Below are 25,856 nucleotides of genomic sequence, written 5' to 3' on the forward strand. Positions count from 1 at the left end.
CGGGAGGCGGCGGCCGCGGGCAGCGGGAGGCCGGAGCCGGCGGGGAGGCGCGGGCCGCAGGGCGCCGCCTCTCCCACTGCCGCCCGCCAGAGGGCGCCGCGGCCCCCGCTCCGCCCCCCCCCCCTCCTCCCGGCGCTGGCGCCCGGTCCTGCCGGGCCCTGGCGGGGGGGAGGGCAGGGAAGGAGGGCGGGCTGGCGGCGGCGCTGCCAGCAGCCGGAGGCCGCTCGCCCGCGCTCCTGCAGCAGAGGCGGGCAGCCGGGCGCACCGGGTCCCTCTCCTCCTCCCCCGGCCGTGCGGCTCGGCGGCCCTTGCCAAGATGTCTCGGGAGCCTGGCTGCAGCCGCTGGCTCCTTTTCGCTGCGTGCGCCCACCTCTTCTTCCTTCTCCCGCCGCTCCGCACCCGGGGTGAGTGGCCGGGGGCCGGGCCGGGCCGCCATGGCGAGGTGAAGGGAGGAGACCCGGGACGCTCGGCCCCTCCGCGGAGGTGATGAGGGGGAGGAGGGCACGGGACAGAGCTGCAGAGCTTGGGGGGACGCCGGAGCCGCCGTCGCCGCTTCCTCACCCCGCTGTCCCGCCCCGTGAGGGGAAGCGGGCGGGGAGACAGGAGGTCCCCTTTCCCCCGAAGTTTGTCAGTGAGCTGGGCTGAGGCGCGGACGGGGCAGCGCGGGCTCCCCGCAGCGGCCCCAGCTCTGAGGTGCCGGTGCCGGCCAGCGCCGGGACCGTTTCCCGCCCCCCGGGCCCCGCGGCGGTGTGTGGGGATGAGGGGGCGGCCCTGTCCCCGGGGCCAGTGCCGGGCAGGGGGAAGCCCGCGCCGTGAAAGCCGGTCCTCACCGGGCCAGCCGCTCAGGCCAAGAAAATCTTCATTAAGCAACTAGCCAAAACCCGCCACGAAGCCACTTGTGCTCGTCTTTGAAATAGCGCTTTACTGACTGGGTGTTGCTGAGGGGAGGTGGAAGGGTAATACCGCCTGGTTAAAATGTCAGCACAGAGAAAAAAATACCTTATTACTATGTTTTAGAGATGTTTTTAATGTGTCTAGGCAGGTGGGAGAAGATTAAAAGAGAAGGGTTAGTAGTATGTCAGCAGTTGGATCGCTACAGGCTCCTGGAGTTAGGAGCTGTTGCCGTGAAAGAGACAGAAATAAATGTTTACATCTGTTCTGTTTCTCGTTACTTCTGTTCCTGAATGTTTCCACCTCTGTCAGCATAGGCTTGTCAGTTTGTTCTGAGCCTTTGGATTTGATTCTCTTCCGCTACTAGGGCTTGTGAATCAAAATCCTGCAGGGGAAACCTGGTGCAAATAAATCCTGTTTTCAGCAAAGTAAAACTGTGATATTTTGATTTTTCTCTTGTAAAACACTTTTCCTTTCACCTACTCAGCTTGGTTTTTGGAGGAGTCCTAATACTCTACTGCTCTTCCTAAACCTGTATTTCTTTTTGGGATGAGTAGTTTTGCTCCAGTGCTTCAGCAACATACTATAGCACTTGTAACCTCAAACAGATTGTAATCACAGTCTGAGAATAGCAGCTTCAATTTTCCCCGTGTGTGTGTGTATATTTATTGTAGGTAGAAGGCAGAAGTGGAAAAACTTGGGTTCTTGCTTGTGCAATTACCTCTCGTTTAGTAGGTCTCGATTAATGCTTGCATAGAATTTGTTCACCTGAAGCTCACTGCAGTATCGTGGCTTTCTTGTAGTATTTTAAATATCCTTTTATATTAAAGTCCTTTCTTTCATAAATACCCCATGCTTTTGACATGGCCAGGATCGTAAGTTTGCAACAACAATCAGCTTTGCTCTTGGAAAACAGAAATAATTTGGATTGCATTTCGCAGAAGAAAACAGCTTGTCTGTTGGTAGTTAAGTAATTTAATAAATTCCAGCTTGCAGGTCGCAGCTTGCAGAATGGGATAACGTATTCAGATGATTTTATTTGGTCTACCTTCTAGACAATCAGAAGGGATAATGATGAAGTTTTTCCTTCCACTGTTTTTCTTTGCTCGCCTTTTATAAAGATAGTGGGGTATGCAGCAATCATTTAGACATTTCAGTGATTCGCAGTGGTGATTTCAGCTGCCGCCTTCCCATATCTGCCATTAGCTTAAAGAAATTTAGTAAAGAAATAAAATGAGTTGCTTTTATTTTATGAAAAAGTTCAGATGCTGGAAATTTGCTTGCATCCCCCCTTTCTCTTCCTCCTCCCCCTGTTTTCTTCCCATTTGGGTTGATAAATCTGTAAGTCTTCATTCTTAGCTGGCTAGACCATGGTCTTTGGTGCTGATAGGGTAGCAACAATGAAGAAGTATTATAAAAGCTTGGATATAAATACATGAAACTAATTTATATTGTTTGCTAGCACTCTCAGGCTGTGTCATTATGGAAGATCCTGTCTCTCTGACTGACAGCATCAGTGCAGATTTTCTCTGGAATCATGTCAATCCATAGAATCTTATGTTCTTTGAAAACTTGGAAGGGGGAGGAAATGCAGCCAACCCCAACCAAAACAAAAATAGGCCTTTCATTAAATTATAATTAGAAGTATAAAGAAATTAGATTTTAAATGTTTGTCTACTGTGTACAACATGATCAATGGCTTTCATTATTTGAAGTGGTTATTATTAGCCGTGGTTTTGCCATAACGTAGGTCATAGAATTACTTTTTTGTAGCTCATTTAAGCTGACCCACAGCCCCGTGAGGTGGTTGGAATGACTCTGGGGTCAGTCAGCCTTGAATCGTAAAAGAGGAAGATAAAGAAGTGTTGCCTTTCTCCCTGAAATGTATTTTGTCTGTGAAAGCAAAAGAATTAACTCCTCAGTTTTTAAACTCCTTTGCACTTAAAGGACATATAATTGTAAACGTTTGGAAGTTGTTTACACTCGAAAGGGCAGTACTGAAGAAAGGATTACTTCTACATTTATGATGTGGTATTATATCATTATATATCTTTATACGCTATATAATATTTTAATACTGCAGTATTTAGATCCATTTTCCTAATATTTTGTTGGCACATATTCCTGCAGTTCAGCTGCTGAACAATGAAAATAAATGATTGAGTTTTACTATCTAGTGTTATAAGCAAGTCTATTTACTCACCAAAATTTTAACGGAAATAATGGAACACTTGAGAAAAATAAATAGGAATTGAAGCTGCTTATATTACATTCTCTGATTAAATTTCCAGGTTTTGAATGGATCCAGAAATGTTGTCTAGATTTTTCAGTGGATTTGAGTCCTGCTTCAAAAGAAATAAAGATAAGACTGATGAAAATAGAGAGCTTAAAAGTCTTTCTAAAATTTCTTTCCTTTTCTTACTTATCTCAGTTCTTGAGCATTTTGCAAAAGGAGGGGAGGACTGGCAATTGACATGTTCAGCTTCTGTCTGCTTGTGCCAAACGATGTTAACAGCTACGTGTGTTAATAAACTCCAAAGTACACAATGCATTAAATAATGAAGTGACAAATACAAAATTATGGGTTGCATTTAAGACACTGCCTTGCTGTTTTTTTCTGCTTCGGATAGCTTTATTTGTGAGAAATCGTACAGTTAATCACCCTAGCTTTTTAGGTTACTGTGGTGCCTACACAGTTTGAACTTTTACAGCTAATCAGTTTCTTCTTGGAATAAGAAGTAAGTCAGTGGTCCACCTGAGGTATGCTTGCATTGCATCAAAAAACTCAAAAGGGACTAGAGGAAATTCTGGCTTTAGCAAAGGTACCTCTAGCTCCAGAGATTGATGTGTGTTGTAGGGAGTTCTATACTGAAAGAAATCTGTTGCAGTTGTCTGAATTAATAATGATGTTTGGACATGTAAAGTTACTGTTTTGTTATAGTAGCACCTGATAGCTCCCAGGCATAGGTCATCCTTCTTTGTGCATGTGTACTTCACGCACAACAAGATACCCTTGCCACAGAGAGCTTGCAGTTTCTACCTGTGTTGTACAACTGATCTGGTCATGAACTGCATGTGTAGTTAGAATTTTTCTAGGCTCTACTCCTGGGCACATCTTTTTCAGAAACCTTTTGGGAGTAAATTGTGGGTGGATGAATTAATCTTAGAGATGTCCACTTGTGCCCAGGCACTGTATTTCCTACCTGCCCTTTGTTGATAAGTCGTATGCCAGCTAGATTTACCACATTCTTCTCATGCCACCCTTTTCCCAGTAAATCCTTCGAAGAGGATATTTATTTCCAGACTGAGAGATCAGATTGCTTACCCAGAACAGTCTTAGTTGTATGTTAGTAAGACTTGAATTTACTCTGCAGGTGCATTCCAGTTTATGTGTGAAGACGGCTTTACTCGTATCAAATTATGTGTTCATAACAGATTTGCTGATAAGGTAGTAGAGAGGCCATGGCATATTTTTTGCTAAAATAAATTCATACAGTCTGCCTGAGTGAAAAGCTTGGTTACTGTTGGGTGAAGACTCTTGAGTCTTTTTGTGGTGTTTTCAGGGGTCTGCTAGTCTGTTTTGTGAATGGGTCTTCAGTAGTTTAAAAATAGTCTGAACAGTTCTTGTCTTATCATTAAAATGTATTAGCTGGAAAAAGTCTTCCTGGAATATTTAATGTAAAAGATAGTAATTTTAATATGTTTATTTGTTGGAAAACAGGGGGAGGCTTCATGTCTGAAATCACTGGGAATAAGAATAATGGTATAAAGAGAGACTTGAACATTTATCACAGATACTGGTTTGTTTAATAAATGGTATGTGTGAGTGTTGAAGTTGCACTGTATGTCAGGGCAGCTGCAACAGAAGTAATTTTTAGCCAGGCTTATTCAGTCTACCACTGTCCTCAACAATATTGAAAGACTGATATGGGAGATGGTCCAGGAGAGCTGGCTGATTTTCAAGGTTCACCTCCTACAAGCTCAAGAATGGTCAATCCCCACATGCAGGAAGGCAGGCAAAGGTGGCAGGAGGCCCACATGCATGAACAAAGAGCTCCTGACAAAACTCAGACATAAAAAGGAAGCACACAAGAAATGGAAACAGGGTCAGGTCGCCCGAAGAGTAATATGGAAACACTGAGAGTGCAGGTATGCCATTAGGGAAGCCAGAGCCCACCTGGAATTGAATCTGGCAAGGGATTCAACTTGTGAAAGGCAAGAAAAAGGGCTTCTACAGGTATATCAGCAGCAAAAGGGAGACTAGGGAAAATGTGGGCCTGCTTCTGAAAGGGGGGAGGGACCTGGTTAAAAGAAGGACGTTGCAGAGGGCAAGGAACTCAAAACCTTGCCTTGGTCTGTACTGGTAAGGCCTACCTTCAGCAATCCCAGGCCCCTGAAATTTATTGGAAGGTCTGGAGCAAGGAAGAGTTACTCTCACTGGAGGAGGACCAGTTTAGGGAACATTCAAACAAACTGGACATACAGAAGTCCACAGAACCTGATGGGAGGCACCCACAAGTGCTGACAGAGCTTGATGATGTCAATGCAAGGCCACTTTTGATAATCTTTGAAAGGTCATGTTGACTGGGGGAGATTCCTGAAGACTAGAAGAGAGCAGATGTTACCCCTGTGCTCAAGGAGGGCAATGAAGAGAATCTGGGGAAACTATAAGTTGGCCAGTGTCACCTCAATCCCTGGGAAGGTGGTGGAGCAAGTAATCCTGGATACCATTGCCAAACAAGGAATGACAAGATAAACATATGAAGGAGAAGAAGGTGACTGGGAGAGGTCAGCATGTTTTTATGAAGGGGCAATCATGCTTCACCAACCCAAAAGAATTCTGTGATGAGATGACTGCCTTCATGAATGTGGGCAAAGCAGTGGATGTTGTTTATCTCAACTTCAGCAAGGAGTTCAGTACGGTCTCCTATAATGTCATACACAAACTGATGTGTATGGGCTAGATATGTGGACAGTGAGGTGGATAGATAACTGTCTGACTTGCTGGGCTCACGGGCTCTGATCAGTGGCGTGATACACTCCAGGGGTTGATAACGGCTCCAGTAGTGTTTAGCCTCTTCATTAATGACCTGGACAATGGGACAAAGTGCACCCTCAGCATGTTTGCAGAGGATACAAAATGGGCAGGAGAGCTTGATGCACCGGCTGGTTGTGCTGCCATTCAGAGGGACCTCAGTGAGCTGGAGAAATGGGCAATCAGGAAACATGGAAGACCAAGTTCAATGAAGGGAAATGCCAAGTCCTGCCCCTGGTGAGGAGTCACCCCATGCACCAGTGCACACTGGGGGCATGCTGTCTGGAAAGCAGCTTTGCAAAGAAGGACCTGAAGGTCCTGGCAGGCAACAAACTGACCATGAATCAGCAGTGTGCCATTGTGGCAAAGATGGCCAGCAGCCTCCAGGGCTGCATGAGGAAGAGTGTTTCCAGCAGGTCAAGGAGGGTGATCCCTCCTCTCTGCTCAGCACTGGTGAGACACACCTGGGGAACTGTGTCCAGGTCTGGGCTCCCCAGTACAAGAGAGACATGGACATACTGGAGTGAGCCCAGCAAAGGACCATGAAGATTATTAGTAGATTGGAGCACCTGACATATGAGCAGAGGCTGAAGGAGCTGGGGCTGTTCAGCCTGGAGAAGAGAAGGTTCAGGGAAGATCTTATCAACATGTGTAAATACCTGATGGGGGGCAGTAAAGAAGACAGTCAGACTCTGTGGTGCCTAACAGGGCATGAAGTAGTTAGCACAAACTGAAATACAGTAAATTCCATTTAAGCATAAGAAATACTATTTTTTTTTACTCTTAAGAGTGATTCAACACTGGAAGAGGTTGCTTGGAGAGCTTGTGGAGTCTCTGTCCTAGGAAATACTCAAAACCTTACTAGACAAGGTCCTGAGCATCCTGCTCTAGGGGGGTTGGACTGCATGATCTTCAGGGGTCCTTTCCAACCTCAACAGTTTTGTGCTTCTGTAATATGAAGATGAACTAGGTGGTTAAAATAATTCCCCAAAGAGCTTCATCTGTGCTCTCAGAGACATAGTATGAAATAGGTGGAGTTTTTTTCAGGTTATCTGAGTATTGTTTGATTTGTTTCAAGGATCATGTGCATTAATATTTTATAAACCTTAGAAGCAGTGTGGCATGGGTTATTGAATGTTGTGGTGAGAGAGGCAGCATCTCTTGTCAATCACAGTTGTTTCAGGTCTCATGTGTGCCATTCCTCAGCTGCATATTAAAAACTGAAAGTAATGAAAATTCTGCTTGCTTTCAGTTTTGTGAATAAGCCGAATTTATGAGGTGATACTTCTTCAGGTTAATACTACATAATTAATACATTTCCTGGAATAAGGGTGTTTTGTGTTGATCTTGTAATTAGGATCGTGTCAAATAGAAGATGTGGATCTGGTTTGTGTAGGGGAAGATATTCCTTACCTGGAGCTCTAAGTACTGTTATGTTGGAAGAGAAGGAGGAAAATGATCAGAACACCCTGTCAGCAAGGGGTGTAATAGGCAGATTGAGGTATTCTCTGTACACTTTTGAAGTACAAAACATTTACTTGAGGACAACACTGGGGGGGGACACTCCTACTTGTACACTGTTTTCTTCTTCCTGGCTAAATGCCTTATTGAAGTGTGGCTATGGCCAACATGAGCCTGCTGTATTAGAATGATTTTGGGATGTCTGCATCTAGTGGTGTGATTTGAGATTCAAGTTAGTCAGGACCTGAGATGTCATTGTGAAATTCAGCTCCTAGACACCTGATGAAATTTGGTCTCCAGCTGAAAGAGAGCATGGATATAGTCAATCAGAGATGGAGCACCACAGGCTTCAGACAATCTTGTCTTCTTGCTTTCCTATGTTCCAGGTTTCTAGCGTGTCAAAGGAATTTGCTAGCAATTCACTTTGAAATCAATTTCAAGCAATAAATAATTTAAACTTGCAGTGAGACACTCCACATGAATCTGTTGATTTTTTTTTTTCTGCTTCAGTTTTTTAAGAAAACCATCTATTTGACCATGATGAGTAGTATCTTGAGTACCTTCCAAATTACAGCAATTTACTTTCATTTGCATCTCTTTAGTACCTTTAAGAAAAAGACTCCTTACAAAGAATCTTAGCAAAGCTTTCTTCTGTTAAATGGAACTACTTTTACAAATGAGCAAGCTGAGACAAATTGATTAGACGACTGTCAATAAGAAAAATACCCAAAAAACAGAACCCTTTTTTATTATTATTTTTCTAATATAAACCAGAAGTGTATGCATAGGGTGGTGTCAGTATAAAAGGTTGAAGATAATGCTAGATCTGTGCAAATTAGCTCTTTGAGGTCTCAGTTCTTTCTGTAAACATTTATTTGTGTCTCTTATACATTAACAAGTTTGACTGTTGTTCAAAGATGGCATTCAAAGCATATGGCAGCCATCTTCAAGTTCAATAGAAATTTTCATCAGCTGCTGTCAGCTTCTGTGGTTCCAAGTGAAGCTTTGGTAATCCAAACTTTAACCTAAAGACAGAGTGGAATGCAGGTCTCCCAACAGCACATTATGCTGTTGTCAAGTGAACTACTGGACTGAACATACTGGGTTTTGGTGTTGGTGTTTTTTTTTTTTTTAATGGGATTTATTTGCCTTGAAGCCAAGATAAATTGGCTTCACATCAAAGAGTGATCTTTTCAGAGGTGTACAGGAATAGAATTGTCAGGCAGCAAATGTATAAATTCTGCAAGAACGGACTGTCCTATGTTCATAAAGATTATTACCAATATAGTATAATTTAATGTGAAAATCTACCTAAATGTTTTTTTTTCTTTTGCCGGAGAACTTTGTCAAGTGTGAAAATGAGCTCCTATAATATGAAAAAAAGTCTGCTTTTTCTTTCAGTTTTTGCTGTAAGTGTAGTTCCTGAAGGTGCAGAAGATGAGACTGAACTACCAGTGCTGCAGGTAATAAATTTTAATTGCCAGAGCAGGAACATTTTACAGACACTATAAAATCGTCTAGAAGAGACCAGAGCAGAAAGCCTAACGTCTGTGACATTGATTATTTTGATCATTGACTTCATTGGTACTAAATGTCATATGATGTCTTTCTGTTCTGTGTGGCATATAAGAGGCGTTTAATGGGACACAAGTTGCATGTAGCACTACTCTTGTAGTATTACTAGGATCTTAATTTATCCTATGGATTCTTAGAATTACTGGAATAAACTTATACTTACCACTTTTGATTTCTTTCTTAATGCTGGATTGTCTGACTTACGTTGACAGTTATATTAAGAGAATTAGGCTTTTTGGGTTTTGTTGTGGAACATAATTATAATTTAGAAAACAATTTATTTTCTTTTTTCCAGGATCAGCTGATGAGTGCATTAGAAACTTACAGTAAAAAAAACTTGGCTATTTTTCATAGCTTCTACAAGTTGATAGTATTACTGCTGTTGAGAATAGTTTTTGGGTATATAACCTGTACTAGTTCAGAGGCAGGTTTTCCTTTCTTCTTGGTTTTGTTGAATATGTAATACATTGAGAGGGAAATGGCTGCCTTTCTGCTAAATTAGTGTTATTACATATTGCTACCCAAGTCACGGCTCAAGTAAAGCTTGTATATGAAATTTCAGATTAACAGATTAGAAGAACTAATGGTCACAGCTAGCCCTACTGTTAAACAGCATAATGGGTGTTAGGTGTGTATACATGTATGTCCTTTAACAGAGTTCTGTCTACCAGTTTTTTTATTTATATATATTTGAAACAAATATTTATGTATATATAAAGGAGATTTAATGGAGGAGAATCAAATGAAAGTACTGGAATGAATCAAGAGCTAGAATCTATAGCTGCTATTTAGATCTAGTGATCTCACATCAAATGCAATAGGAGTATGGTCAGAGATACGTGTTTCTAAATAATGTTTGGTTTTGAAGATGATTGCTACTTCTACAGTAATTTTCATAAATTAAAAAGATCCCTATTGCAAACTGCTGACCTGCTGCAGTGTATCTGGGAGGCTAGGCAATGTCATTCTGTTTTCATTACTTATAAGTTGCTGTTTGTCAAATTCCATTATTGTATCAATCCAGCTGTTTAATTTTGTCATTCTTTTATAGGATATAATTTATGAAGGCTTTCCTACTATTTTAGAGTTTCAGAACTTCCCCTTACGTGAAGTCAGACATGCCTCCTAGAATTCTTCAGGCCAAAATCCTTCCCCCCCCCCCCTTTTTTTGTGTTAACAGGAATGTAATGGGCAACAGTTGGTTTTTTTTGTGTTTTAATAAAGGTAATTGTAAAATATGGCTTATCTGTCACACTGTGTACCACAAAACACATACTTTTTTGTTTGCATAGAAAATTGATCTCCCCATGTTGTTTATGAAATAGGTTAACTTAGAATGTGGTCTATATTATGCTGTAAGATGGCAGTACTGTGTCATCAAAATAACTTAGTCTTACAGGAATTTTTTTAAACTTTATTGACCCAGTCAGCAAAAAGGGTCATAAGTATGGGTGCAATGCAGTCATTCTTGAAAAGGCCTTACATATAGCTACCAAGGAAGTTGGAGCTTATGCATTTCACTGTAAAAGTCAGACCTGGACAGAGGGAGAGATCATCTGATGCAAGTAGGACTAAAAGGATGAGGGGGATATGATATTTAAATAAAAATAAGGGGGAGAAAAAAAATGTGTTTATAAATAGGAATTAAGACACAAGGGTAGGAAAACTATATACGAGCTTATCACTGAGGAGTGCCTTGTATTGCATTTCTATCTGAAGATCTTAAAACATTTGAACCCAGGTAAATCCTGCAACATCCTTATGCAATTAGTAAAGATTATCTTGATTTTACATGTGAAGAAACCAAAGCACTGAGGTGTTGTTACCAGGGAGAAACTATGCAATAAATGAAGGCTCTGTTTTCCTTCCTACAATTTTTGTAGGAAGCGCAGAGCTATTTCTCCAGTCCTATCTCTCTACGAGTCAGCAGTTCTTAAATAACACCTTGCCACCCAGCCTCTGTTATTTAGAAGTAATTGATATGCTCCTAAGATATTTTTATGCGTGTGTCTTGGTTTCCCGGTTAACGATGCAAATGTAATGTCACTGTTGTCTGTTCCTCAGCACTCTGTTAAAATTCCATCACAAATGTATGTGATACCCAAGTAAATCCCAGTGAAGTCATATTATGTACAATCACCTTTTCATATTTATTTGTCTTGATATAAATTGGTTTTGAGTCTTCCTTTAAGAATTGTGTTTCAATAGATGCTTGAGAGTGGATCAAATAAGTAAGGGTGTGTTGGGTTTTTTTACACACTGAACAGGTGTGTTTGTATTATAGGGTTCCATATTCCAGGCTTTGTGCTCAGGAGATACATATTAAAAAAAAGAAAAAGACATTGTTAGTATTAACTTAAAGAGCTCTGGTATAAATTGAATCATGGAAAAGCATTATCTCTTTTTTTTTTTCTTTTTATTCTTTTACTGTATTGTCTAAGTAATAGTGTGCAAACATGTAGAATATCTGTTTCAGTTCTCAATGATGAAAAAAATTTTACTTTATTTTTTTTATTAGTTCTTGAGTTAAAACCTCTATGTATGCATTTACAGTCTGATGAATGCTTTGATTCCCTGTGTCTCTCTATAGAAATACTTGAGGTTATGCAGGTATCCTTATTTTGCTTTTTCTCCTTTCTTCCAGAAGTCTGAAAAAAGTGGAACAATTAGTAAAATAAGCAGAGGTAAGTACTGTATAGTCTGTACTTGTTTTCACTTGTGGCTGCCTTTTTAGTATAAATAAAATACGGTTATGCTTTGAAAAGTGACTGTGAACAGTGCCTAAATGCTGAGCAGCATTATTAGTTAATTGCCGATTCCCAAATACTTTGTATTGTTTTTCTTTGCTCATGTAGTCTCATCAAACAGAAGCTCCTAGATCTTTGTATTTGCAATTCTTGTAGTTAAGTGTTTTTCTGAAAATGTGCACTTGCACTATGAACTGATGCATTGGTTTTTGTAATACACAGTATTTAAAAATAAAATTTCATTATACTTAGTAGCAGTTCTTGTAAAAATTTAACATGAAACTGAATTTTACCATTCTGCTAGGCTCTCATGGTACTTGTAATAACTAGGGTTATTATAAATTACTTGTAACAACTTGTAATAACTTTGTAATATCTGGAAGCAAGTATTTAAGACACATGTCAAACATTAATAGGATACTGAGTGGTAAAATACATTTTTACCGGACATGTGAGATAAATTGTCAGACTAAAAATGCTGCAAGCTTCTGCTTTTTCTGAAAACAAGTCTGATGTCCTTCCAGCAAAAAGTTTACAGACCCGAGATAAGGGCTTGCAATCTCTGCACTGTAACCTAGTGCTGCCTCTGCTATACTATAGCAGTTCAGTTCTTAAAGCAACTTGGACAGTTATGGTGGTACTTACTCTTCTAAACCCTGAGCGCTTGGGTCTGCTTGTTCTAAAAAGACCCAGATTGACCATGTCTCTGTTGCAGCAGTTTCTGAGTAGTTGTGAGTTCATTCTGACATCAAAGCTGAACACTGGGAAGACTTAGCAACACCACTAAAAGCATGCTAACAGATCTCTGAATGGTGCTGAGAAGATCTGTTTTTTGTTTGTTTATTGGCTTTTTTTGGACTTAGTTGCAAGCTCTGTCCCTAACACAGATAACCACTTTTGTGGAAAATAATTAGGTCCCTTGTCCCATTTATCTCCCATTTTACCATTGAAACATCAGGACCTGTCTATAGAAGCTTTATTACTCTGTTTCCCTGTTCACCCATCCTTATCTGGTGTCAAACGAAGTCCATTTCCACTTGGTGTTCTTTCATATATTTCTGTGCAGTCTCATAGCACAGCCAGGTGCTGGTTGCTGCTTTTATCACTCCCAGCAGACCTGCTGTGTCTCACTTCATGAAACATCCAGGGAGGCATTAACAGACTTTTTTTTGGTTTTTCACAGTGCTCTGTTTTCATAACTTTTAATATAATGTCATTACTTAAGAAAGTAATGAACGTTACAATGGTACATTAGTGATGTAACTACCATCTGTCATCTATTGTTCGTTTCAGTAGGAGATCACTTTAAAGCAGACAAACAAAAGTATTTTTTGCAGCAGGTAGCAAAATTTAGAAACTTTCTGCCACAGGAGGTTGTGGAAACAGACCATACCAGCAGTTTCAAGAGGGAAGAAGTCCATGAATGTGTGGTAAGATAAATCATAGAAATCACAGAAACATTTAGGTTGGAAAAGACCTTTAAGATCATCAAGTCCAACCGTAAACCTAACACTACCAAGTCCACCACAAAACCATGTCCCTAAGCACCTCATCCACATGTCTCTTTAATACCTCCAAGGATGGTGACTCCACCACCTCGCTGGGGAGCCTATTCCAGTGTTTGACAGTCCTTTCAGTGAAGAAGTTTTTCCTAATATCCAGCCTAAACCTCCCCTGGTGCAACTTGAGACCATTTCCTCTTGTCCTGTCACTTGGGAGAAGAGGCCAACACCCACCTCACCTCTCTGCAACCCCCTTTCAGGTAATTGTAGAGAGCAATGAGGTCTCCCCTCAGCCTCCGCTTCTCCAGGCTAAACAGCCCCAGGTCCCTCAGCCTCTCCTCATAAGACTTGTGCTCCAGACCCCTCACCAGCTTTGTTGCCCTTCTCTGGACATGCTCCAGCACCTCAACATCTTTCTTGTAGTGAGGGGCCCAAAACTGAATACAGTATTCAAGGTGCGGCCTCACCAGTACTGAGTACAGGGGGATGATCATTTCCCTACTCCTGCTGGCCACACTGTTTCTGATACAAGCCAGGATGCCATTGGCCTTTTTGGCCACCTGGGCACACTGCTGGCTCATCTTCAGCTGGCTGTCAGTCAACACCCCCAGGTTCTTTTCTGCCAGGCAGCTTTCCAGCCACTCGTCTCCAAGCCTGTAGTGTTGCATGGGGTTGTTGTGACCCAAGTGTAGGACTCGGCACTTGGCCTTGTTGAACCTCATACAGTTGACCTTGGCGCATCGATCCAGCCTGTCCAGGGCAGCAATAGGCAGCAATGTATCTTCTGTCATTTCCTAATGCAGTAGTTGTGGATGCTCTTAGAGTACAATGAGCGCTGGAGAAAGTGAAGGTCTTGTGGTGTCCCTAAATAGTGTTTCGTGTTGCTACTGTTAAAGACATTCTACTGGACTAGATGGACCATTAGTCTGATAGTAGAATCATAGAATAGTTTGGGTTGGTAGGTACCTTAAAAGGTAATACATAATTTCTTGTGTTCTTTATCTTTTTTTTAACAATATTCTGCCTCTCCTTAAGAAAGAATGTTTGGTTTTTTTTTTTTTGAAGTCTCTTTCAACCCATTTCTGTGGGTAAAATCAAGGAAGGACTTGAAATAGAGAATGAAGTTCTTGATGATTCTTAATTCCTGTGATTTTTTTCATTCTTCTTTTTCAAAATGTTATACAAGAAAATTCTTCAAACTGTTATACAAGAAAATTCTTTCTCCTTTATAAATAAGACGTACCTTTGTACCAAGGAAGCAAAGTTACCATCTGTAGTTTTCCTTTCAGAGTTTTAAGAGATCTTTTTAAGTGTCCTTAGCCAAGCCTTTGAAGACAGGTATCAACATCTTGATATCCTAGTCACTGGGAAGACAAGTGTAATACAGAGAAGACTGAACTGCGTGTTCTTATCGTTGCTTTGTCTACCTAGAATGTGATGTAGCTTTCTGGATTGGCTGGTGTACAGAGTTTCATGCATGGATATGTTATAGTCCAGCCAAAAGATCAGTGATGTGACTTACCAATGTTGTGTCATCATTGCCATGCTATGGCAAAAAGTCTTTCCCGTTAGGTGGATGCATAGGTACTCTGTTGGTGGGTGTATTTGTCCCCAATAGTTGGCTATAGTGCTGACCAACAGTATTTTCAGCTCTTAAACTATTTGAATAACAAAAGCAAATCTCTTCTTGAAGTGAGGCACTGGCTATTTCAGGCTAGTGTACAATGATTTCACCTTCTTTGGAAACTCAAGGAAGCGTTGAGCTTGGGAGTGTGAGTTCTCTAGATTCCTTCTGCGGTCTGTGGAAAGAGGGGTGCACTTCCAGAGGGTGACTGAGATCCGAGGTAGGTTGAGTCATTCTCTCTGGAGGTATTCCTCTCATCGCAAGAGTATCTACTAGTTTTTGGCTGCGAGGTGAGGAGGTACTTGATTTGGGTTTTTAATTTTTTCCTTTCTTAATATGTGTGTTAAATGAGAGAAGAAGAATGAAGTAGTCTTGAGGCTTTTTTTCCTTGGATTTGATTCTAGCAAATATGGTGATGTTATACTTCCTCTGATCTGCAAATACCTGCAATATTCTGAAAGGAACAAAAGTATTTTTCGTAGTTATAGCCTTTTAATATCCTGCATGGCCTAGTTCTGCATTTTATCTAGGCTCTCTCTAGGAATTAGTGAGGGAAGTTTGGGTGGAAAGGTGAGAACAACATGCACGGTTTAAATAAGTTTTTTCTTTAGTGTCAGAGCAAATGCATAGGTGATGAACCTTCTTTTTTTTTTGATAAGTAAGTATTAAGACATATCATGAGTTCTGAAGTGGTAAGCAACATACTTTGTGTTAGAAAACTATGAAAGAGTGTTCAGTTTCTTGAACAACTGGATACTATTAATTCTAATTTCAATAAGTGAACAAGTGTACTAAAAATGTGCATTTGGAATTGATTTTAAAGGTTTTTTTTGGATGTCAGAAACATGGTTCTAGATGCCCATTGTTTCAGGAGAGTTAGGTAATGAAGGAAGCTCAGGAGCCATTTTTACTCTTCTCCATTTCTAGAACAACAGGAGAGAATGGGGAAGACCCACCTCGGAATATACTTGCAGCCTGGAAATTAAGACTGACTTGGAACGCCAAAGACCTACATTCAGGCCCAAATTGCGTCACAGATCAGAATTTGGGTTTCTTGCATCCTGGATGAATGCTTTAACCTCTGGCTAGCAGAGGAAGGCTAGCAGGCAACATCATCATCTTATGTTCATCTAGGAGCTTTTTTACTCTTTTTTTTTTTGGGGGGGGGTGGGGGGGTGGGGGGGTGGGCAGGGACTGAAATGTTTGTTTTAAATTTTTCAGTAGCGTTGAGTTGACCAAAACAGCCTTTTGTGGTGAATAAACTTTGCAAATAAAAAAATACAATTATACAAGTAGTTCATTCGTGCTGGTCATTACACTGCAATGCTTATCTTCCAAATAGCAGTATTTCCTCATTGCCATCTTTTGAACTCATTTAGTGATAATTCCTAAAGAGGTGTATTCTGCATAGGGTCATTGTATACTTGCTAAAACACAAATTACTGTTAATGGCTTGTTAAAAGTTTATTAAGGCTCTATTCTGTTTAGCAAGCAGACATGGTTGTGATAAGACTCAGGAAGTTTCAGCGTTCCTGTTTCCTAATTTATTTTTTTAATATTTTTTTTTTCTATGAACTTGCAGTATCTTTCCAATCAATGAGCCAGATATGGAAATGTCTTAGGGAAATAAAAGAGAAAAGAAAACATCAAGAGAAATAAAGCATATCAGTAGCTCTTTTGGATATTAATTTTCCAAAAGATTCCATTCTTTGTCTTGCTTGGTTGACTATTTCTCAACCTGAGAAACAATTTAGGTGTTTAAAATTATACGTACTTTCTGTTGGCATTTTAATGCACTGAATATTTCTTTTAATGAACTATTTTAAAGTGTCTATAGCAGAGGAAACTATTGCTATTGGATTAAAGCAGTAACACCAAAGTAGTTATTAGATTACTCCTAGAAAATATTCTGTTGTGGGATATCACAGCTGTTGTTAAATGTACTGTAAGTGAAACTGAGTGTATATCAGATGCTTGCATGTCTGTAAATGTACTGATACTAAAATAGTAATTGTATAAAGCAATATAGTTTTTGCTTTTTATCTCTGGGCATATTTTCAGTGTTGTGCATGTAGATTTAGCCCTTTGACTCTCACTAGCATCATTGAAGTGTAATTTTAATTTTTGCACAGTAAATCTAGCAAATTTCTTGCTAGGTAGCAAATAGCTGCTATTTAGACATTTTTATTGGGCATGGGTTTTTTTAAGCAGTTTGTTGGGTGGGTCAGAGCATGAAGGAACGCTGCATTGGAAAAAAGTGGAATCAGAACTGGTATCTATGTCAGTGCTTATGCCATCTCTGCAACTTTATCACCAGAAACCTCACGCAATTTGACATTTTCAGGGTTTGTCTTGGTGAATAAGCTAATAAATTGAGGGAAAAGAATATGGGGGGAAAGTAGAAAAACATTTAACTGCAGCTTTGAGCTGTCATAGGTCTAAATTAACAAGTAACTGTTCAGAGGAACAAAGGTATGTAATTGATAGTCAGGTCTTGGAGGTGACAATCATAATCTTAGCAAAGATATTTGGGGTTAAGGCTCTTTTTGTTGCCACTGTTTTTCTTGTGATCCTTCTTCATGTGCTCAGTTATACTCTTTTTCCTTGAGACTACTACTTTCCTTCTTCGGACATTTATTCTCGATCTTTGTTCCACTGTTTTCACTCATTCTACTCTATTTGCTAAGTTAGCATTTTTAACCTAGAGGTCAAGATCTTGATGTAAGACTAGGATCTTTTAGGTTGACTTGATCTATGATGCAAGAATATACATTTTAAAAATAAATTTTGCATGATGTAAAACTTGAATTTATACTGCAGTGAAACTGCAGATTAGAAGTGTTGAAATAACTCTGCTGCCTGACAAGAAGCTTCACATGCTTCCTCTAAGGTGCTCTGTCCTTGGGATGTTTATCTTCACACAGACGTTGCTTGTAGTAAAATCTGGCATCTTTCAGTCAGCCGTGACTCACTGGATTTTCTCTACTGAACTTTCACCCTGGACTGTCTTCAATTTGACATTCCTATATCTCCTTGAAAGTTTGGTTTCAGTGGAATACCAATAACTTCTTAGAAAGCTCTTCTAGAGGTTTTATATCTTTAATTTCTCTGTCAGCTTTCATAATGTCGCTAATGATGGTGGTCTTGAAGTTCTGCTTTTCTGAAATTTGACTCCTAAATCTTTTTTGTTACCCATATAATTTTTTGGGTGTGCACTTTGTTCCTTCTCTACATTTTTTGACATTCTGTACAGATCCCATAGGACTTAATCTTTGTTTTCTTTCCTTTTGGTACTGGCCTATCTTGGAGTGATGTCATCTTAAACATTAACTCAGCAGCCTTTTCTGTGCTGTCTCCTTGAATTAACTAGAATCTGTTATCTCTTATGCCTGATTTGGCTGTCACTTCGAGTGACAGAATTCAAATGCAATTCTCAATCCCCACCCAACCTCCCCACAAGTCGTTTACTTATCTCCTTGAACACTGAACATCATTATTATCTTTTTTTGTTCCTTAGGCAGCAATTGGTCAGTCACTTACTTGTACCATTTAAGTTGTTAAAACCCTGGATTTCCTTGTCTGCAGACTTTCTGCATAGTATCTATAAAGTTCAGCCTTTTCTGGCAAACCAAACAGAAACTGCAATATAGTGTCTCCTCATCTTATATGATGCTACTTAGTTATGGTCTTGGGTGGGTTATGCAGTGTAGGTCAAACTTGTTATGAATTTTGGAAAGGGCATCTGTCCTCTCCTCTTCTTTTCACCTTCTCATCCTCTGCTGTGTTCTGCTTCTGAATAGGATCAAATTTGCCTGTTTTTCTTAGCTTTAAAAGTGCTGAGAGATTATTCTGTCTACTAGCATCAAGAAAATTTGGCTATCTTCAGCTTCTCCGTGGTATCAGCCTTCATCACCTACTTGTATTTTTTAATAAGCAATTTTCTTCTGTCCATAATGTTTGCAAAGCTACTTCATTATTTTCTTTTATATTTCTCACAGTCTCCTCTTCTGTTGAAAGTTCTTAACTGTGGTGTCTTTAAACACTGTGAGCACACATTTGAGGTGTTGATGCTGTTCTATCAGATAAAAGTAGTACCTCATTGTTCTCATGTGCATCTCTCTCCATCTGATGTTTGTTTCTGGGTAGGGTTTTAAGCTCTTTATTGAGGAAGCATCTTTTCCATTTTGTGTTCATCCATTGCCAAGTGAGGGGAGATGCTGATCTATGACTAACACTATTTAACTCTGGTAGTAAGGAGTGCTGGTGTATTGGAGAAAAAGGAACTTCATGAATGTGGCTACTGTTAAGTGCAGGCATAAGTTTCTTTGTTGCTGCAGATCTCCTAGTCATGTCATAGTTTTTATGTGTTAATCCTTAAAAGGACTGGTTTGGATTTTTGTGTCTGTTAAATTATGCCTTTTTATTATTTCATTAAATGTTTGTATAACTAAAGAAATAGCTTGCTATGTAATAGATGCCCCCTGCACACGCACGTGGGTTCTCAGTAGCTTTGGAGCAAAACTGGAAATAATTTCTTTTGTCTTTAAATCTTCTTATTTTCTGGTTCACAGAATTAAAAGAAATTGTATTTATCATCCAGAGTCAAAGTAATTCTTTTCATTCCAAGAGAGCAGAAGATCTAAAAAGAGATATTTTAAAACAGGCTGCAGATCTTGGAAAGGTATGTTTAGATAATCTAGACTGCACCTTGTTATGTATGTTTTTACTGCATTTTACTAAAAATACAGTTTTCTGTTGTGCCTTTTTTGGATCCATTTTATTAATTGTATTAATTGTCTTCTGTGTGCTTACAAGAGAACTATTTCAGTGGGTGTTTACTGATTGTATGCTGTGATGTATCACCAAATAATTTTGATTTGAACTATCTACCTTTTTGTATAATAACTGTTTTTGTTTGGTTGGCATATGATGTAAAAGTGATAACAAAAAAGACTTGTAGTGTGCCTTTAAGAAAAAGTCAGATGCTTTCTTTACAAAGTCAAAACCATAATCATTTAAGCAATACTTAGAATAATTTTAGGTGAGTACTTTATTAGAGCCAATGAAGATGCTGTAATGTAGATTTTGTCAGAATTTCATTGCACAACTGTAGCATTGTGGCAGTAGAGCAGCAATGTATGTGGACATTAAAATCCTAACACAGGACTCCCTATGTCCTTCAGCAATAGTCTTCCACACTTCTCTTGCTCACGTCAGTATTAGCTCCCTCCCTGGTGCAGTACCTTCCCTAATTACTCCTTGTTCCTCTGCGATCCCACTGCAGACTGAGCACTCTGCCTCTCACGTGCTGGTGGGCCATGCTGGCCTGGAAGCTGCACATTGTACAAGTCTGGTTTTGACTTAATGCTCCAATATGAAATTTTACTTGCAAAGTTTTAGCCTAGAGAGAAGAGGTTTTTAAGAGACTTACATTGAAAGTTAAGTGTACATAAACAATGCTTTATTTTCTTTGACTTTAATAAAAATAAAAGTAAGAGGCATACATTCCCTGATATGAAGTAGCTTACTGTGAGGTTATTGGACCTATCTTTCAATTCCAGGTTCTTTGTTGTAAAGGAAAAAGAAGTCTGATTCAAATTGTCTTATTTTTCTTGGCCTTGGACTGCCTAGATCAGGTTCCTGGATGTTTTAGGCTTCATCTAGCCAAGCTTATAAAACCTGTTGCAGTTAAATCCATTCTAAATGTGATTTTTAATCCCTTAATGAAATCAGTCATGTGAACAGCCTTTGTTCTGCAGAGTTCTGCTCTTTCAGAGTCCTCTTTGGGATTGGGGCAAGTGTTCAGATACAAAGCATGCAGAGAAGATTATGGCTTCAGTTGTTAAAAACAAGGATTTTAGCGGAGTTCTGAAATTGATGTTGCTAAATATGAATGATTAAAAGGTCAGTAAGTGGAAGTATAAATAGTTTCAGTGAGGCAGGAATATAGGCATGTTTTATGGGAGAGAGGTATAATATTTTTTGTAATCGGAGAGTTGTACCTGTGAGTACTTCTGCCTTGAGCAAACTGAACTGGCTTTTAAAAAACTTCATCGTCTAATTAAGGAGATTCCTTTATGGGAATGATGAAATGGTGATGCTTTTCTGATATTAAAGAGGTACCTGTTAAACAGCGTTCATGGCATCTTAGAGAAGCAGTGATGGAAATACATCACACCAAAAATTTCGTACCTGAAATCTGGGAAAAGGAGAAAGCCATCAGCGTACAGGAAAAAATGAGCGTAGCCAGCATGTACTTGTCATGTCTTGAGTGTTTTTGTCAACTTGCAATGCCACTGTGAGGCATGACCCAATAATACTAAGTATGAAGAAGAGACAGAAGGTCTTTTATATTCTTCACATCAACATTTGAAGTTCGCATTTTTCATTAAAAGGAATACATATGAAATTATTACTTTCAGGCAAAGGAAGTTAAATCCTTGTGTTTTAAAGGACAGCTGCTGTGTAGAAGCAAAGGACTGGATCAACTGAATCATCAGGTTCACTTGCCTGTTGTCACAGGACCAAACGATAGATGTTTAGTCCACAAGGATTCATTAGTTATTATTTTCCTCTGTTTTAAAATGAGAAGTGGAAGCCACCTGTTAGTTTCATTAAATAGCACAAATCTAGAATATCTGCATTGCTTTAAAATGGATTAAATCACTCACATTCATATTTACTTTATATTAATCTTTACAAGTAATTTGTCCATTTATTTTCTTTCACTATGTACTTATAACATTTTTTTCATGTGAAACTAATCTGTAATCCTGGTCACCAGTAGATGTCATTATTGAGTTCATGCTTAAAAGCATATTCCATAGTGATTTATTGAATATTAACCAAAATTATTAAGTATATTAAACAATGGCTAGAACATAGCAATGAGGAAAATTCCTTAAGATTTTCACCAATTTTTTTAATTTTCTGAGCTTTCTGCATTTAAGAAGCTCTGTAAACTAGGCCTTCCTAAGAAACACCAGATAAGAATAAAGAAGCTATCAGAATGTGGAATGATAATATTTGAGACTGTTCCCTTTCTATCTTAAAAAATTGAAAACCAGGATTACTTTTCTGTCTACTACATTTAAGACTAGAAAACAAGTAAAATACAGTTTTTGGAAAATGTTAGATTTTGTCTGAATTACTGTTTTAGATGCAGTTAACGCTATTTAATTGCCTGGGATCATGACATTGTTTTGAAGACAAAGGTCTGTGTATTTCTTTATGAAAACCAATCTAGTAGAATAAATGCCTTTTTCTTTTTTTCCTCAGGGTTCTTATGTTGAAAACCATCAGCCAATTCATTATGTTCAAAAAACTTGTTTTTCCTGAAAAGCCTAGAGATTAAATGGTATCGTATGTATATTAACCAGAAGAATTATAGCAAATTAGTAATATTCATTATGGAGTTTAAAAAAAAACCCACCAACCAATCATAGACTCACAGAATCACTTAGGTTGGAAAAGACCTTTAATATCATCAAGTCCAACCGTAAACCTAATGCTACCAAGTCCACCACTAAACCATGTCCTTAAGCATGTCTACGCATCTTTTAAATACATCCAGGGATGGTGACTCAACCACTTCCCTGGGCAGCCTGTTCCAATGCTTGACAACCCTTTTGGTGAAGAATGTAAGAATAAGATTTTAAGACTGATACCATGGAGTACTGGAAAATGAAAATGAGTATCACACACTTCCATATGAATAATAGATGATGTGAAGTATGACCTCTGTTTTATAAAAGTGTTGTAACTATAATTTGCAGTATTTTTACTATTAGGCTTACTTTGTTTTGAGCAAAATCCTGTATTCCTATAAAGGGGAATATTGCTCGTTTGTGAGTTTGAGGACTGTTACTGTAGTGATCATTAACATCAGTTTAAAAGAAATAAGTATTGTCAAAAGTATGGAACTGTATATAGAAAACCTCTGTATTATGCTGCTTGAGTAAATACTTGCTTTAGTTAACATCATTAAATTTTCATAATGTTGTTTCTTTGTCAGCCTCCCAATTTCCAGTTTGGCCAATGTGAAAATAGGTGACAAATGTTAGGAGCATCCTATAGTTGTGTTCTGTTTATTTAAAACAATTTTGCAAAATCCTGTTTCCTGAAGTGCTGCGGGAACAAAAATGATCAGAAACCCAGCTGGCCTGTGCCCCTGGTCTGTGCCTCAGAAGTTCAGTCTCTGTTATTTTACAGGATCATGCTTACAGAAGGTTCTATTTTGCTGCTTCCAACACATATTGACTGTAACTCAGTATCCTAGCTGCTGCATCTATAAGGTTGAAAAGCCTCTTGGTGCCTATCTCAGCTTTATTTTATTATGTCATTAGAGTTATGGCCAGGATATTTCTTGCCAAAGTCCCACTTGTTGTTGAATATGTCATATGTGCTTTAAAAATCTGTTATTTTTAATTGCCTAGGCTGTACTGATGGCAGCATTGCACTATTTCAATAATATGGAAGATCTCTTTGTTAAGTGTTGGAGAGGGAAAAAAAAGTATAATTAGCTTGCTTGAATTTTAATGTATATATGTTAAGCCATCACCATATTCCTATCTGAAATGATCTGTCTCCAAATTGTTCCTGCTCATGTTTTGGCCATCTGTGAGAGACTACTTTCAGGGAATTTGTAGACTGTATCTTTTTTTTCTTAATTTGCCAGTGGGACATGCATTCCTTTTCTGGGTGAATTAATGTTTTCTGAAGTTCTTCCTAGCTCTACTTCCATATCTGATTTCAGGTGCTGGAGTGAAGCTAGCCGAAGTTCTGTTGTCCAAAAACCTCCTTCAATATTCCTCTGTTATTGTTTGATACTATTCCCATGTTGAATTCTGACATCCGTATCTCATCTGAAAGAGATTTTGAAATACTATCAGGCTATGATGGAAACAACTCTGAAAATATGTGTAGGTTTTTCTTGGTCTGTAGTAGTAGTTGCCTTATTTTATTCTTTGTTAGATGTATTCCACAAATGAACAGGCATACATTCCTCTTCAGGATCTACAACAAGCTGTATAGCTAAAATTTCTGGACAGTTCTGAGTCTTGGAGCAGGTCTGAACTGTTCTGCATTTTACCGTTACTATAAAGCTCACATGCATGTTAATAATGCTGTGGTTATAAAATTTAGTGGAAGGATTTCTCATTCATTGCAACAGAGTTGTTTAAACTGAGCTGTATATTTAGAAAAACTATTCATAGACTTAATTTGCTGGAGAACTTTCAAAATGAATACCATAATTGAACACAATTCATAATATATGTGTTGCTCCAACTTCCAGATTTCTTGATCAAATTCTAGTCCGAAAACCCTGTTTCCTCCTGTCCCTCCTGTAACGGCTTCCCATGCCATGAAAGCTGCTTCCAGCTGAGACTGATCAGATGATTCATTTTTGCACCTTGCTGTTTTCACAAGGTTTAACTGATTATGTTTAAGTGAAGTGTTGGGCTACATTCTGTCCTGCCCCTCCACCTCCACGTCTACAGCAGTTTGTCTTATGGCTAGGTTTTCCACAGTGTGAAGATTCACCCCATTTTTTTAATTAGAACAGGTATGTTTTATACATAAGTTTAAATAATTCTATTTCCCAGTGTTATTAGATCTAGTGTCTTTTTTTTTTTTTTTGTAAAATGTGAGTGTGCAATCTGTTTCCTTCTTAGCAACAGCTTTCTTTTCTTCTGCAAGGACTTATTCATGTCAAATCCTGCAGCGTCATGAAATGTGCTTGTCACCTTAGTTCTTAAAATGCTTATTTCTTAAGATGTAAGAGTTTATCTTGCCAGGCAGTGGACAGTTTTGTTGACTTTATTTATGAAAAACAAGGCTCTTTGGCATACCTTCTCCATTAGCTTTCCATCATTTTTCCCTCTGTGTAGAACAAAGATCAGATGCCAGTCTATAATAGAGCTGTTGGGGAAGATACTGTCATGTCATCTGTGATGTTAATATTGTATGCCACTTTGACTGATCAGCAGGACTCTTTCCACAGCAAAATGATGAATCTGGCACATGACTGGCAATAGAGTGTGTGAAGGTATCTTGCTGAGATGACAAGTCCTGCACATCTCTGGTAAGGGCAGAGGCACTAATGGGGTACTTGGAGCATCTGGCACTCTTACTTCTTCAAAGAAGTGAAGTCCCTGCAGGGGGTCTCTCATGGGCTCAAAAAATTAGAATAATTGGGGACCATGGTACTTCAGTGAAAGAGAGAGAGGAAGAAGTTTCAGCCATTATCGGTAGCCTCCTGAAATCACACAAATACTTGTCCAAAAGTTTTGAGTATTGTAGTACCCAGCACGTGTTGCTCTTGTGATGCTTTTTTCTCTCTGTATTGCTTGAGTCAGATGATAGCAACAGTAACTCCTAAAAGCCCTGGATCATCTCTTGGTTTATCAATAGAAGATTCTGGAAACAAGATTTCTTTGTCCTTTTCTTCCTCCTGCCCTCCCCCTCCCACCCAGTTTAGACAATATTTTGCATTTAGAGAACGACCACCTAAATATCGCCATCCTAGTTGAATTTTCTCATAAACTTGCATACTTGTACCTTGCATAATTTGGATTTCTTGTTTAAAAGACAGAAAACAAATTAATGGATTAATTTAGTATTTCGGACTTGCCCTCATTTTCAAATTCCTCTATAAAGTTCAGTTGGACCTTCGTTTTATCCAACCTTTCTTCTCTCCCCCTTTGCTTTTGTTTTTCCTGACTTCTATTTGTAACATCATCCAAAACTTTCATATTTATACTTATCTTCCAAATCTGTCCATAAAACTTCGCTTCTGTTATCTGGGTAGAGCTTGCAGTATAAAAACCTTGTGTGCATTTAGGTGGTCAGTGCATGAAGTTCATATTTCCCCTTCCTTGTCCATCTTAACATCTGCATTTGTTTGTTTTCTGATATATTACATATTCTGCTTACATACCTTGTTTGATATTAGCATGTTCTTGGTCATTTTCTTTCCTGTTGAGTCCATAGTTTGTCTTCATAATGCTTAATTTCTTTTA

At 39.1% G+C, this 25,856-nt stretch overlaps 1 protein-coding gene across 1 annotated transcript in view; it reads left to right on the forward strand.

Moving 5' to 3' along the window:
- Nucleotides 1–303: 303 nt before the first annotated feature.
- Nucleotides 304–25,856, forward strand: part of B3GLCT (beta 3-glucosyltransferase) — a 66,582-nt gene continuing 41,029 nt past the window's right edge. The window contains exons 1-4 of the mRNA XM_059819340.1: nucleotides 304–404; nucleotides 8,789–8,850; nucleotides 11,607–11,646; nucleotides 19,407–19,516. Of these exons, the coding sequence (XP_059675323.1) occupies nucleotides 317–404; nucleotides 8,789–8,850; nucleotides 11,607–11,646; nucleotides 19,407–19,516 (300 nt within the window). The 5' untranslated portion in view covers nucleotides 304–316. The remainder of the gene's footprint in view (nucleotides 405–8,788; nucleotides 8,851–11,606; nucleotides 11,647–19,406; nucleotides 19,517–25,856) is intronic.

The sequence above is a fragment of the Gavia stellata genome, chromosome 1 (genome assembly GCF_030936135.1).
Source record: "Gavia stellata isolate bGavSte3 chromosome 1, bGavSte3.hap2, whole genome shotgun sequence".
Taxonomy (NCBI): domain Eukaryota; kingdom Metazoa; phylum Chordata; class Aves; order Gaviiformes; family Gaviidae; genus Gavia; species Gavia stellata.